The 15,858-nt window shown below is 40.1% G+C and overlaps 1 protein-coding gene and 1 pseudogene across 1 annotated transcript; one reads left to right on the top strand and one right to left on the bottom strand.

Annotated features, from left to right (window-relative positions):
* Window positions 1-2,334: 2,334 nt before the first annotated feature.
* LOC144709859 (glutamate receptor 2.7-like) lies at window positions 2,335-7,169 on the top strand. Its single transcript, XM_078583513.1, has 5 exons — window positions 2,335-2,700; window positions 3,257-4,259; window positions 5,014-5,332; window positions 5,406-5,794; window positions 6,623-7,169. The coding sequence occupies exons 2-5, from the start codon at window positions 3,636-3,638 to the stop codon at window positions 6,995-6,997; spliced, it is 1,707 nt and encodes a 568-aa protein (XP_078439639.1). The 5' UTR covers window positions 2,335-2,700; window positions 3,257-3,635; the 3' UTR covers window positions 6,998-7,169.
* A 54-nt stretch (window positions 7,170-7,223) lies between these two features.
* Window positions 7,224-8,704, bottom strand: LOC144709699 (cytochrome c biogenesis CcmF C-terminal-like mitochondrial protein pseudogene; annotated as a pseudogene).
* Between the last annotated feature and the right edge of the window lie 7,154 nt (window positions 8,705-15,858).

Genomic DNA, 15,858 nt, shown 5'->3' on the forward strand with positions numbered 1-15,858 from the left:
AGGTTTATCAGAGATACAATGTCTGGCGCCTGGATAGACTGCTGCCATGATCATCCAGGAGTTTGGAGAGAATTGTTCATCATCCTCATTTATAAATTCAATTTTTTAATGTCTCTCTGATGTATTCATGGTGTATTTAATGAATTAATTATTATTAATCAAGTCTAATCCACTATAATTAATGAAAGTAAATATTCTCTTCATATTTCTTAATCTGCGACAACTTTTGTATGAAGATGTTAACACATAATACAATTGGCCAGTTTATGCCCTTAAATAGTACTAATGATGCTATAAGAATTCTAATTCCCTTGTCACTTGAGAAGATAGAGGGAAGCCTATAGTTAATCATCTCAAATGTATGTTCCCTCTCATCTTCTCAGTCAAATAGAAGAAATATCAATGAAGGTAAGCTTCCGTCCGAAAGAGTCTTCCTCCTAGATGGCCGCTGAGCGAGCTTCCGCTCGGAAGAACATGTGCTCTTCGATGTCGATCTTTGTCATCAACCCTGCGGGGTGGCCTAAGATCCGAGCTTCCGCCCGGAAGAACACGTTCTCCGCAGCGGGACTGCCACACCTCCGATTTCAGAAGAAGAATTCTTCCTACACAAATCCCCTCTCGTGAGATACTCCATACCTCATGGACCGAGTCAACGCCTAATGGCTATCGAGAGCGTTGACTTCTGGTCAACGAGCTCTGAGATCGTAAGAACGGCTTTTCCAAGAACTTTTTCTCGAGAAATTTTGATTATGGTGGAATTTTTGCAGAGATCAAGTCATAATCGGTCGAAATTTCACCTTATATCTCAAATAGATAGATAGATAGATAGAGAGATAGATAGATAGATGGATAGATGGATAGATAGATAGATAGAGAGATAGATAGATAGATAGATAGATAGATAGATAGATAGATAGATAGATAGATGGATGGATGGAGAGATTGTGGAAAATGCGGACGAAGCAGGGTCCTACCTGGACTCGTCTTTCCCGGTCCGCCATTGCGTAGCCTAGTAGCCGTGTCTCGGCATTGATGGTCGGGGTGGCGAATGTATGCACTAACGGGGCTTTCCGGAAGCCGGAGCATCGCCGGAGTATCGCTGGAGAATCATCGGAGTATTTCCAGAGGATCGCCGGGAAGAGAGAGATAGAGAGAGAGAGTAAAGTTAGATAGAGAGAGAGGGGATTACGGGTTGATCGGGAAAACTTCCAGAGAGAGTGTATTTGAGGGTTCTCGGGCTTCCACGCCCAATCCTTGCAAGATACGTGGCTTTTTTTCCACGTGTCCCGGTTGCCCAAGACTCCTTTGGGGCAACGGGTTGCCCTTGTAGCAGGGTCCTTAAACTTATATTAGATCCTAGTCACATATTCTCATAACATAAGAGTATAGGGTTACGTGTTCAGTTTTTACTAGCTCGTCTTTATTAAAAATCCTAGTAGTCCACGTAGTGCTGAGCAGGCGGTTGACTGGGCACCGAGTTGCTGACTCTGTTAACACTGTCCACTCGCTGCTGCCTTCCACAATCTCAAATAACGGCCTCTCACTCTCGACCGTCACGAGCTGGACCTGCCCTCCGAGACCAAGAAATTATGAAAGTTTAAGGAATAAACCGTTGCGCAAAAGCAATAAAATATCTTGATATCCGTAATGTCCGAATAGTCTACAAAGTTGAGGCTTACATCAAGAGAACGGCAGGAAGTTAACGCCCTCCACACAGGAGTGTTTCTTCACGCACTTTCGTAGCTTAACAAGACGAGTTGTCTCTTCTGAAAACTCCAAGACGCGAACTCTTGTGGTAGGATAACTCCGTTTTCACTGTACCCACTACCATTTCGTCAACAGCGTTTCCTTTCAGCGTCGTGCACCTCTCGTTATTCCCCCTCGTCGTTCATGGTAGAATTGGTCAAAATACTCGATGATGTTCGATACGTGCATATTACGCCAGAGATATTTCCTCACGCGCATGGTGCGTAACCTTAAAATCATTTTTTTGTTTGCTTTACGTTAAGAACCAGTCAATTTATTCAAGCATGAATGTAAAATTGGATTGAAATCTAAGATCGAAGTACGAATTCTTCCAGTAGTTCGTGAATTGGCAGACAAGAACAGACAACAAATATTATTCATAAAATTAAGAGTATTGAGCCTTCTGCATAATAAAGGAATGGGCTGGCGATGACTTAAGATCATGTGAGGAGGGTTAACGTTTGAATTGCGTTTCTATCTCGTAATTTCAATGCAGGGACCATCTGAGAAGGAACCTCCCAAAGTCGGCGGCTAGCACAATAAAACATAAATATCTGGTCAGGTTTAGTCAACTGTCCAAACATGGAACATAAATTCTTTATGGGATGAACGTTATCATAGAAAAACAGGTATTTGATTTCAGATCAAATTCAGAATAGAAGAGTTCTGTAGAGTGCTCGTCAGACAAGATGGAGCGAAAAGCTGTGCTGTTTCTCTTGTTGGTTCTTCTCGCACAGAGGCCGGTTTTCTCGCAGAGTATAAACAGGTTGAAAGATCCCTTACCTGTAAAAGTAGGAGTCATCGTCGACATGGGCACTCTGGTGGGGAAGATGTGCTGGACCAGCATTTCATTAGCGGTGGACGATATCTACGCTGGAAACCCTAATCTCACCACGCGGCTCGTCCTCTATCCCCGCGACGGGAAGGCAGGCGATATGGCCGCCGGATCCGCAGGTAAATTTTTATCATTCTAAGTACGCCAAATTCTTGATTTTTCATTCCATTTTTTGCCAGAAGATCAAGTTCAAACTTGCATCTGCAGCCCTCGGATTGGTGAACGAGGAAATCTTATAGGCCACCAATCTTCAAAATCATTTATCCCCCTGTTAAAGAAAATCCCTGGCTTTCTCTTTCCAGATTCTTTTTTTTGGCGGAAAAGCTAGTTCAGTCTCCAAAATCACTCATCCCACTGTTAAAACAAATCCCTGGATTTCACTTCCCAGTTTATTTTTTCGGGGAAAGCAAGTTCAATCTCCAAAAGCGTTTGTCCAACTGTTAAACAAATTCCAGGATTTCTCTTTCTAATTTTTTTCTTCAGCAAAAAAATCAAATTCTGTCTTCAAAATCGTTTAGCCCCTTGTTCACTAAAATTCCTGGATTTCTATTTCCACTTTTTTTTCTCTGGCAAAAAATCGAATTCAGTCATCAAAATCACAATCCCATAAAAAACAGCTATTCAATTTCTCATTCCTTGGTCGATTGATAACCAAGTTGAAACATGCATCTTCAGCTCTCTGACTGGTGAACAAGGAAGGAGTGACGGCCGTCCTGGGCCCTCAGAAATCCGGGCAGGCGAAGTTATTAGCAGATATCGCCGGCAAGGCTCGAGTGCCCTTGCTCACCTTCTCCGCAACGAGCCCCTTCCTCTCCTTTTCCGCAACTCCCTACCTACTAAGAACAGCGCTCAGCGACTCATCCCAAGCGGCCGCGGTAGCCTCCGTCGTAGCGTTCTACCATTGGCGAGAAGCCACCATCATCTTCGAGGACACCGACTACGGCAACGGCGTCGTCCCCTTCCTAATGGACGCCCTTCAAGCGAACAGCGTCAGAGTCCGCCATCGAAGCGTCATCTCTCTCTCTGGGCTTACGACGCCACGTTTGCCCTGGCCATGGCTGTGGACAAGGCTCAGACCAAGTTTACCGCGTTCAAGAAACCGAGAATTTCAAGTAACTCTCTGGAGCTCAAACAACGCGCTCAAACGGATTTGGATTCGATTCCGGAGTCTGAGAGCGGTCGGGCTGTTCTTAGAGCTCTGGAGGGTGTCAAGTTTGGGGGAGTTAGCGGGGATTTTCGTCTGGTGAATGGGCAGCTACAGAGCTCCGGGTATCAGATTATCAACGTGGTGGGGAATGGGCAGAAGGGCGTGGGCTTCTGGACAGATGGCCGTGGTTTGAGCTCCTCGCCGGAGGGGTCTTCTGGGAAGAAGAGCGAGCTTCTTGGGACTGTGGTTTGGCCTGGTGATTTTTCTGTTGTGCCCAGAGGGTGGGAGGCTACCACCGGAGGGAAGAGGCTTCGTGTTGGTGTCCCTGTGAAGGATAGCTTCTTTGAGTTTGTAAAATTTGAGGCTGATCACATCAGCAAGCAGAAAATACCCACTGGCTACTCCATTGAAATCTTCGACAAGGTGATGAGTTCTTTGCCCTACCCGGTTCCCTTCGACTATGTTCCCTACGCGGAGAGCGATGGCACCTCCGGTTCTTATGACCAGCTCGTGCAGCAGATTCACGTTGGGGTAAGCTCAGAAATACTTTGCTAAATCTTTTTTATTCTTTTTTCTTGACGCTATTTTACACTTGTTTCCAATTTTTTAACTCTGTTGATGGTATTTTTTCCCTATTTTTTATTTTTATCATTTTTTCTTATTTTTATTATTTATTCTTTCTCACTTTTCGTTCTTATTTTAAACTTTTTTACTTTTTCATTTTAATTTATTTCTCAATTGTTTATTTTATACTTTTAGTTTTACTTGTTATTACATATTTTTTAATTGTACTCTTCTACTTTTACTCTTTCCTGTTTTAGTTTTTATCTTTATTGGTTTTTACTTTTTTACTCTTTCATTAAGTTTTTGTATTTACTTTCTACTTTTAGTTTTTTTTTTCATTTTTAGTTGTATTTCTATTTTATCTCCATTGTTTCTTTTTATTTTTCATTTAAATGTTTATTTTTTCACATTTTTATTGCTTCTTTTGCTTTTATTATTCACTAGTTGATTTCTCATTTGTTTCTTTTGCTATTTCTATTGCTTTAATGCTTTATTCTTTATCCTTTTTTTCTTGGACCAGCGGTATTTGATTTACCCATCAAGTTCTTTTTTAATGCACAAATAATTGGACTCGGTTCTTTTTTAATTCTGCCAGTCTTGCTGAATAACTGCATGTGAAATCGATGCATTTATGTATCTTTCTGATTATTACTCTCTCTAGCTATTTCGCCCACTTAGGCAGTCTATTCCAAAAATTAACATGACGTTGTCTGACAAACAGAGGTTTGATGCTGTGGCAGGCGACGTTACCATAACAGCGAATCGCTTCCAGTATGTGGACTTCACACTGCCCTACACCGATTCTGGTGTTTTCATGATCGTTCCCTTACAAGTGGACAACAAGAGAGGAACTTTCTTTGTGTTCATGGAGCCCTTAACTCCCCAGCTGTGGGTGTGCACTCTGGGCTTCTTCCTCTTGACCGGCTTCATAGTTTGGGCCATCGAGAAAATGGAGAACAATGAAAGCTTTGAGGGCCCTCTTTTACATGTCATTACCGACGTTCTCTACTTTGCCTTCTCCACAGCGGTCTTCGCGCACAGTTAAGTTTCCTATTTCTCCTTCGACGCTAATAAAGTAAAGTTATATGTAATGGATCGTTGATGCTTGTTCAGGGAAAGAACTCAAGAGCGGATTATCCAAGGTGGTGGTGACCGTGTGGGTTTTTGCGGTACTCATTCTCACGTCAACTTATACGGCTAGTGTGGCGTCTATTCTGACGGCGGCAAAGCTTAAGCCTGCGTTTAAGGATATGGAAGAGGCGGTTAAGAGTGGGAAGCAGGTGGGTTATGGTAGAGGAACTTTTCTGGAGGGGCTCTTGAAACCCACCTTTGGTTCGAAGCTCACTCCACTGACTAGCCCGGACGAGTTTGCCGCCGCACTCGCCAATGGTACAGTGATCGCAGTCTTTCATGAACTCCCATACATACGTCTCATCTTAAAGAAGTACTGCAAGGGCTACACAATGGTTGGCCCAACCCACAAAACTGCAGGATTTGGATTTGTAAGTTTTTCTTCTCTGATTTACTTCTTATCCTATCTTTCTGTCCGCTCTCTCTTCGGAAATGATAGAAATGAAGAACCCCGATGAGCTAGTTCTTGTTGATTTTGTTTAGTTTGAAGAAAAAGGTACAACGTGGAGTGTTGGAAAAATAAAGTTCTCTCCTTGTTTTTCACCGGGGGAACAAGAGAGACGAGAGTAAAGGATATGAGTTAAATGGAAGAGCTTCACCTCCATTCACCTGGCATATTACATGTTCATATACAGTGCATATACACATATTTTCAAAGTAACATTACAAATATTTTTTCTAAGGACATCCTAGAGATAAGGAATAGAAAGCTTCTGAAATTACAGGACGAATTGCATCTCTTCGCCTTGACTTTTTAAGTCCAGAAGTGCCCCTTCAACATCCAAGGGGGTCAAGATTGCAGCCAAGATAAAAGAATGAGAGAAGGAGAGACACACAAAATAATAGGCATGAGTTTACTTAATCATGATTCCCAACTGAGGTGGATTCAAGTCTTTTTTTGTTTCGGCAAAGTTACAAGTGATTTTAATGTGGGGTTCAATGTGCGGTTTCATCCCGTCAAATTTGTGTCCTTGAGTTGATGTCAGTGTGTCCTGTTACACGAGTCTATCATAGTAGATCGAATCTTTAATGTTTGGAATATCTGTTTCTAGTGCAGTTACGTGTTTGATAACTATCTTCGACTGTTGTGGCCGGTAAATTTGTATTTCTTTGGACACGACTCTCAACTACTCCTCGACTAAAACTTGCATCTTTTATCATTGAGTTGTGATATCCTCAATATCTTCTCCGTGTTTCAGGCTTTTCCCAAAGACTCTCCCATTCTCTCAGATGTCTCGCAGGCAGTGGTGACAGTGACGCAGGGTCCATCAATGAAAGATATAGAGATGAAGTGGACGCTAGCAAATGATACAAGTCAATGCCAGGAGGAGGAAAATGGTGGCAGTCATATAACATTGCACAGCCTACGGGGGCTATTCATTGTCGTGGCCATTACATTCTGTCTTGCACTTGTAACTGCCTGTAGTTTTAGACTTCTCCGGCGCCTAGCAATACAGAACCAGCAGACACAGCCTGAAGAAGAAGAACCAATTGTTCAAGACGAGCCGCAAGTAGTGGATGAAGAGTTGAACGCAGTACAAACACAAGGAGCAAATGGGGTGCTGCCACAATGACATGAGGGTACATAACCTTAGAGAGAAATCCTCTACCTATTCGTTGACGTTTGTGTGTATGGCATTTCCCAAGATTCCATTTAAATAAGATGTGATTAAAATCTTGTTTCATGACCACTTTGGTACTTTGAAGGTTAGTAAAACATAATCTGGGCTATATATTATTGTCACTACATTGGACGTGTGATAAAACGGGTCATCAAATAAGTCCTGCTTAATATCCTTTTTATGGGAACATAGGAAACCAGAAATTCTTATGTTGGCGATTCTTCATCTGCCGATGGAGAAAATGCTCCAGTTTTTCATTCTCAGATGAGTACCTAGTATTGGCAAGAGGTCGGCGCGAAGTGATTCATCATGCTCAAACATGAACCGATTGTTGGTTAGGGTCGGTTTATAAATCATCAAATTCCTACAAATGGAATGAGAAGTGGGTCCATGTGAATGATCGACACTTCGCAAACAATAACGCGCCTACGCCATATGGAGTTTGGAACCCAAGGGTAAATCTTGAGTGAACTGTATCTTATTCATATTAGTCGACCTAAGCTTCACCATCACTGCTGGGGTGGTGCTTGGCTCCCGAACAGTACATGGGACGCATTTCTGCCTCATACAGCTCGGGTCAAAGACTGGGGAAAGTTGAGGAGAGATGGGGAGACCTGCTGCTGCCAGTCAAGATGGACAGAAAATGGGGCAGAGATAAGCTTGTGAAGAAGCCCCCACCCCCAAAGAGAACTGATCCAACTTTGTGTTCTTTCTATTCCATCCCATTACATTCCCGGAGGCTAATACTATAAAACATTGCAGTAGTCATCGTCTGACCAATCGGCTCGAACACCAGACTACTCGTGCCCGCCCATTCTGTCTCACCCAAATGGCTCTCCTAGTTACCTTTCACCCTACTCCTAAAGTTGCCCCACGTCCACTTTTATCCGCCCGCAAGAAACCTGCTTTCTTTCACAAATAGGGCCGTCGCCTTCATTCTATGCTAACCCCGGCCTGGGCTGGAATTTTGGGAAGCACATTCCCATCATGCTCATGGCCCGGCCTGCCTGCCAGCGGGAGTGGGAATTATCCTGTTCCTGGTAAAAAAGGTTGGTTGGATGCGGGATCTACTCCACAAGGAGCGGTACGAACATAGATAATATCATCACGACCTCTAGGTACCACTAGGGATGCTTAACACCACTTTGCCAGCTGTCATGACCTCCACTTTGGTGGCTCTCAGTGTGGTCAGCACTGGGTGTTTCCGAGCAGTGAGGTTTACACACATTCACATAAGTTCCTCCAATGCTTTGTAACCTTTAGCACTATTTTTGGGAATAAGCCATCTTCCTATCAAGGTTAAGGAGTTGACTGAGCATCTCAGCGTCAGGATTAAATACCCGTATTGGATCAGAGTTCACAACGCCCCCCCGAACAAATAGGAGGCATGGGCCACAGGTCGCACATAAGTCACCGGGTCGCACGACAGAAGAACACCCAAGATAAAGATGCACACTCCTCCATGTGAAATATGAATCTTCATGTTAACTTTTCGGTAGAAGTCGTGACCTACAGCCATCAACTGTCGGCTCATTGCTATGGCGCGTAGTGCTTCAAGCCCTATTTCTTGTGACACACTCCACAACTCGCACTCCCTGACGAAGAGCAGACGGGTAAAATGGAAGGCCCAAAACTTTATACTCTTTGTTTATTAATGGGGGTGCCAGGGTTTCTTGTCATTTTGTCTTTGCTCGTTCCTATTAGACCGAAGGGTTTGGCAGGTAGTACGGGCGCTCTGCGCACACTCATGCTTCGTTGACCTATCGCGTGGTAAAGAGAAGAAATTACAAGATAATAGTAAACAGAGCACAACGCATATAGATTCTAAATATGGGAACCACATGAAAAACAAACTATAAACATTCTTCAATGGAGTAGTTATATAATAAACATTTTTATTAAACTCTTGTTTTTTTGGGTCTAAACGATCAACAACTGTATCCACAAGAATCAACATCAATTGATAACACTGAAACGATAGTAAATGCATGCACCTGGGGATATGGATGGGTCATCTTTTAAATTGGGAACAACATCTATTTTCTCATCTTTAAGGGATAGTTTTCGCCTACGCATAGTTAAATTCCTCTAACAACTCAACAACCTTATTTATATCATGAAATATATATCCGGCTAGATTGTTCAGCTATTTAATCTTAAAAATACTTCAAAAAACAATTGCCCTTCTGATAAATAAAAGCAGTAAATAAAACTTTAAAGACAAAATATGTATGAAATCATGAAAAATATATAAACAAGTTAATGACCCAAAATATTGTTCATAATCAATGTGCATTCACACACTATAAATTTCTCATTAAATCATTCTTTTAATATGTTTGAAGTTCCTTCACTTTCCTGGGAAAAAGAACGAGTTTGAGCAAAGGCTTCACGAAGTGACTGAGTAATATTTACCAACTGTGGATTAATTGGAAACATATTATGACAAGGTTCATGTTATGAGAATATAAATATGACTACTGTGGAAAGGAGGAGTCTCCCGAGGGTGTGATCATTTGTTAGAAATGTAGGTAAAATGGAAGATGTGCCATTAGTTAAGGACTGACGGTGATGCATAGTCCATAGGAAGTTGACTCATTCTCCTCCAAAATAATCTAGAGGATAACATAGATGTAAAGCTTTCCAATGACAATAATGACATCAAAAATTAATTTTATTACTATTCACATCCCCGTCACTCACCCCCTCCCTCCCAATCGCAGCCTGAACGATATGCAACTTAAGCAACCACCAGAAGACTAAATCATTGACCAAACCAACTAGTCATGATTACGGGGATATCGCATTTGAAATTTCAAATATTACTGATACTGATTGTAATCATTCATTTAGATTCATATAAACTTAATATGTCAACCATGAATTGCCTCTCCTACCCATACGGTCTGGCTCCAAAAATATGAATATATATATACATATATATATATATATATTGACCAAATCATCCATATATCTTCTTGTATATGACCCACTCCCTTTGGATTCATATCTAATTACTTAACATTAAGTAATGGAAAAAATAATAACTATGTTTTCATAACTCAATACTTTAAAATAAATAATTTATACTAGAGTTGGGTTAATAATTATGATAGATAAGCGATTGGTTCAGGACATAATAATTTGGTTAAACATTTGGATTAATCATAATCATTTGAAAAGTTACTTGTTATAGCCTACGTGCACTTCTGATTTTTTATTCACTTATCTGAATTATATAATTCATAGATATTTAACTACAAAAGTAAGTTCAGTTTTTGTGCTTAGAAAGAGTCCAATGATATCAAGATTAACAAGTTATTTATGAAAATTGTCAATCCATCTCAATGGATATAATTAATAAAGATAATCATCTGCCAGCAGTTTGGTAATATCATTATATCTATTTGTATGTGCCAATCCAGTGCTTTAAAAAGGTTGGACAATCAATTCTATTATTTTGATCAAGTTTATTAGCATGACTGATACATGGGCAAAAAGGTTCACAAATGACATAATTGTTGGTGGATGGACTAAGTTATATGGACTTAAATAAAATTATCCAGAATAAGTATCAATATAAGGGCACCCATTTCAGGTTCACATGTCAGCCAGCCTTGGGCGCCCGTTTCTCCAATGTCCTTCTAACAATTATCTCTGAATCATGTTTCATTGTATCGCGCTACCTATGGGTATCTCTTTTAATCATGTGAAAGAAGTAGGGATGACTTGACTACGTTTCCACCATTTTACAAGTGCATCAATTTATAGAATAGAGTGAGAGAGAGAGAGAGAAATATGTGACGACTGAAGCCCAGATACCTAGCCCCATATTGGGCCTTCTCTTATCGCATTCTGCCTCAAGCTGGAGCGTAGATGTCATATAGGCTCAGATTTCCTAAGAAGATGTCGTAGGGCATTACACTTGACCCTTTAGTGAATATATCTGCAAGTTGATTTGTAGAGGCCACATACGGTGTGGAAATAAGTCCTGCAATGATATGATGACGAATCATATGACAGTCGATTAGGATATGTTTGGTACACATGGAGAAGGTTTGATTGTTGGCAATGAACATGCCAACTTTTTTGTCATGCATCACTGGCATAGCCCCTTTAATTGGAAAGCCAAGTTCAAGCAAGAAGTTACGTACCCATGACATCTCACAAGATGTCTATGCTATCGCTCGATATTCTGCCTTTGGACATGATACCGATGGGAGAGATTGGGTGTGACTTCGCCAAATGACAAGGCTACCACCCACATACACGCAGTAGTCAGTCGTCGATTTTTGGTGCTGACGATAGCCATCAAATCTTGTATGAGAGTACCCAACGACGTGTAGGTGGCCATGACTTCAGAAGATAAATCCTCTTCCTAGGGCATATTTAAGATATGCAAGTAGACGTAGAGTAGCCTCCTAGTGAACCTCTCGAGGGGCATGCATAAACTGGCTTAGAACATTTATGGTGAATGCAATATCTGTCCAACTCAGCGTAGTGTACATGAGCTTCCCACCTTGGTTCCGACACCTTTACGGATCTGTATAAAGTGGAGACGTAGTATTCCAAAACTTGGGCTTGTTATCTATCGCAGATGCGTATGGCTTGCATCGTGAGAGAAGCTTCTACACAGTATCAAGAATGTACTTGTGTTGGTTGAGGACAATAGTGCATGGGTGAGATCCAAATTTGATGCCAAGGAAATACTTAGATTTTCCTAAGCCAGGAATATCGGGATGTCGATGGAGAAATATCTTGACGTGTTGAATGCCCACACGATCATGCCCTTGATGATCATGTCATCCACATAAACGACTAAAATGATACAACCAGCCTAAGTAGTCTTGGGGAATACAGTGGATTCCACATCACAAGCCACCCGTCTGCATGTTGCGATGAGTTTGCTAAATTTCTCAAATCATTTCTGGGAACTATGTTTGCTGCCATAAATAGCACAATGAAGAAAACATACCTTATCATTTTTCCCTTCAACTGAATAGCTAGGAGGTTGCTCCACATAAACACACTCTGAGAGATCTCTATATAGAAAGGCTTTAAAATATCAAGTTGGTGCAATTGCTAGTCAATGTTGATCGCCATGGAAAGTAGCATGCGGATGGAGTTATGCCAAAATACCGAAGAAAAGGTTTTCTCATAGTTAATGTCATGAACCTTGGAGAAATCCCAAGAGACCAACCAAGCTTTGGAGCGATGAATAGTGCCATCAGGATGATATTTGTGGTTGAACACCTAGCGACTGCTCATGACATCAGTACTAGCCATTTGATCGACAAGCTCCCACGTACCCTAACAAAAGATGACAGAATACTCTTCACCTATATCGGCTTTCTAGTGAGGAACCAATAGTGAAATCTCATGAGATTAGGAATAGTCTTCATAGCCACTGCCACATCAAATGCATGATAAGGCACATATAGTCTCACGTACAATTCTGCGTTAGAGTAGGGATGAAAAGTGAAGGAGTGTGTCACTTTCCCAAGCACAATCGGAAGATGAAGATCATCTAAAGACGGACTCATGGAGGGCGCAGATTGGGCTTCAGCAGGGAGCTCGGGGGCCAAAGAGCTAGGAGGCGGAGAGGAGGAAGAGGAAGAGCCTGCAAAAAGGTGGTAATAGGTTCTGGAGTGGGAGTAATGATGGTAGAGGAGCGGAAGGTAGTGGAAGAGGGAAATTGGTCACAAGAGAGGGAGTGGTTGGCTCCACGGGAGAAATAGGAGGAAGTGATGCTAAATGCTCCAAACTTGAGGAAATTGTGGAGAAGAAGGACGTCAACTCATGAAATGTAACATCGGCCGAGACAATGTAGCAATGACTCTTACGAAGGTGGATCCAGTAAACATTCCTTTTGTCACCAAAGGGGCAAGTTTCGACTTGGAGGTTGAATGGTCATATGCGAAGGCCACACACCCAAATGCGAGGTGGTAAGGGAAAGAGTGATGGATATTATGTGGTCATCAAGCCAATCGCACCACCATGTTTATTTAAGTTCATTGAATAAAATATTTATGTTAATTATTGTTCCATGTGATGTTTATAATGTAGTCCATGAGTACGTGCAATTACTATGTGAATTATGATGAGATCATAATACAGTGATCACTGGTCTTTAAACATGTATTCTAAATATTTCTATTCGGTGGATAGTCGAGACGGACATCTAATTATCTGGATATAAAAGCACTATCTGATCCTACTTGTACAAAATGTATAGCTCATTTTGTGGCTAATATTGTGGCGAGACTAAGGATATAAGTTGTGCTACTTCAAACCTATGAATCTCTGAATAGTATTACACCTAAAATGCAATCAGGTTGATTCAAGTCAAAATTGCATAAGTGATCCACTTACCAAAGACACCAGAGACATCTCATGACTAGATGACTACATTTTGACTATGATTTACAAGCCACTCATCATGGGATTCAAGTAAGTTATAGATCGGATGAACTAAGAAGCTTCTAGAGATGATTCAGTGGTCAAGGCGGGATAATCACCCCTTGGTATAAGAAGATATTGACTTGAGGATATTATAGACAACGTTCTCTAATGATCACCATTACGCATCAATACTAATCGAATGATAGATTAGGGTTGGACCATAAGCCCTACGGTAAGCCATTCGAGAGTCTCACACGAATGATAGATTATACATATACGGTAACCAACGACAGTTAAGGTTCCACGAGCGAGTTTGAGACTACTCGGTATCTTCGAGAGCACGAGGTGTAGCTTAACCTATCTATTGTGGCACTTCACGGGTTGGAAACTTGACCTACTCATTGGGTTACATCGATCATTATTTAATTAATCTGTATATTGAGATCGTTAATTAATAAGTTTCATCAATAAATGTTATGGTGCCATTAAAGTTATTAACTAGAACGATACATGGGCCTAGAGGACCACACGCACAAGGTCATAAGGGCATTAGTGGATATATTTTACTTCGGAGGATTTTTAAGAAAAACCTTAGGTAAAATATAATTGGGGAAAGGGGTCTCATTTGAAGCATAAGGAGAAAGCAAACAAGTAATTTATCCAATTTTTTAATAAATTATACAATAATTAATTATTTTGCAATTAATAGACCTTAAATGTGCTTAATGATGTTTTTAACTTAATCAAAATTAAGTAAAAACTTAAATTTGATTTTAAATATGTCAGTCAAAAAGCTCAAGATATGATAATTTTAGTTATAAGATCAGATTAATTTGAATTATTAATTTCCATATTATTATAAATTGTAAAACAAATTTTATAACTTAAAAAATGCTAATTTAAATATCAAGAAAGGGTTTTAAAAGTGGACTTCAAGATGGACGAATTTTTTGATGAAATTGTGTATTTAGGTTTTTAATATATTGAGATAAATTTTGAAATAATTAATTTTCAAATATAGAGAGATAAAATAGCTGAATTAAGCTAGAGAGAGAAAGTGAAGTATTTTAGGAAAGGTAAAATCCGACCCTAATTTAAAATTTTAAAAATGCAGAATTGTTTCAAATCTATTGAAAAATAAAGATTATAAATTGAACCAAAATGAGAGTCAAATTGCAATTCTAGTTTCATTCAAAACAACTTTTAGGGCATGAACATTTTGCCCATGCCAAGGGATTTTAGACTCTCACAAGAAGAAGTTCAAAATACAAATCAGAAACTTACAACTTTGAAGGCAGAATCAAGATCTGTCAACTTCTAAAGCAACTCCTATGTTGTTCCTGGATAAATCCTTTGGGAGAGCTTTGAAAAGTGAATTTCTCCCTTTCCCAGACCTCTATTAAATGATCCAACTGTCTCGCTTGGAGAGGGGAGAGACAAACATTCCCTCAAAAATTCACCCCAATCTGGCATCTAGATCTCAAGATATTGTCATTTTACTGTAGATTAATCTAGGCCGTTGGATCATATTATTATTCAAAAGGTCAATTTTTCTGATTGGCTGACGCCTTTTTTCTTTCTTTTCACCGCCCTTGGATTGTATTCTAACATGTTGTTGTCCGCATCTAAAGCGTGCAATCATTGGAGAGATGATTCCTGTGTTTAAAAGGCTAGAAAAAATGCCACATCACCTTGTCTGCACTGTTTTTAAATAACATGAGAAATGAAAAAAAGTACAGCGGTGAGCTTACCACAATTATTTATATTTTCTACATGTGTCCGTTGCCGCGTGCATTTAGTGTACATGCCAGCTGATTGGGGTACGAGGAATATTTGTGTTTAACAAATGAACCCGGAGCTAAATTCTCCGCGTGCATTTGTTGCACGAAAATAAAATAAAAAATAAAAATCGTATCTTTCTCTCGCCTTCCTCGCCACGTAGGTCCATGCGATATAATGATTTCCTCATTATGGCATCCCGAGTTGGGATGCCATAATGAGCCTATCACTGATTAGACCTGGCGCTTCCAATCATTCGCCCAAATTTTTGGGGGAATGATGTGGACACCACCTATTTAATAGAAAATCTGTATGTAAATATAAAATAATTAAAAAATGTCAATTCTTGTACTTCTAATGTGATTTCTTGACTAAGTAATGGTCAGACATTATTAAAAATAGAAAAATTCCAAAAAATTAAGAAAACCCTTATCAACCTTTTGCCAAGTACTTACGGCCCTGTAAAAGTATTTCTTTACTGAAATGATGTTAAATACAATGTAAAAATAATATAAATTTAGAAATAACAATAAAATGAAGAGGAACATATTATTGTTCTCCATTTATATATGATTACACGCAAATATAGACACTAAAACACATAAATATAATGAAAAATTTATCAATTAAAC

This window comes from Wolffia australiana, chromosome 11 (assembly GCF_029677425.1).
Source record: "Wolffia australiana isolate 7733 chromosome 11, ASM2967742v1".
Classification (NCBI taxonomy): domain Eukaryota; kingdom Viridiplantae; phylum Streptophyta; class Magnoliopsida; order Alismatales; family Araceae; genus Wolffia; species Wolffia australiana.

Coding starts and splice junctions, on each gene's coding strand:
- LOC144709859 (XM_078583513.1), top strand. CDS start 3,636: ATGGCTGTGGACAAGGCTCAGACCAAGTTTACCGCGTTCAAGAAACCG. Junction 4,260..5,013: donor TGCAGCAGATTCACGTTGGG/GTAAGCTCAGAA, acceptor TCTGACAAACAG/AGGTTTGATGCTGTGGCAGG. Junction 5,333..5,405: donor CACAGCGGTCTTCGCGCACA/GTTAAGTTTCCT, acceptor ATGCTTGTTCAG/GGAAAGAACTCAAGAGCGGA.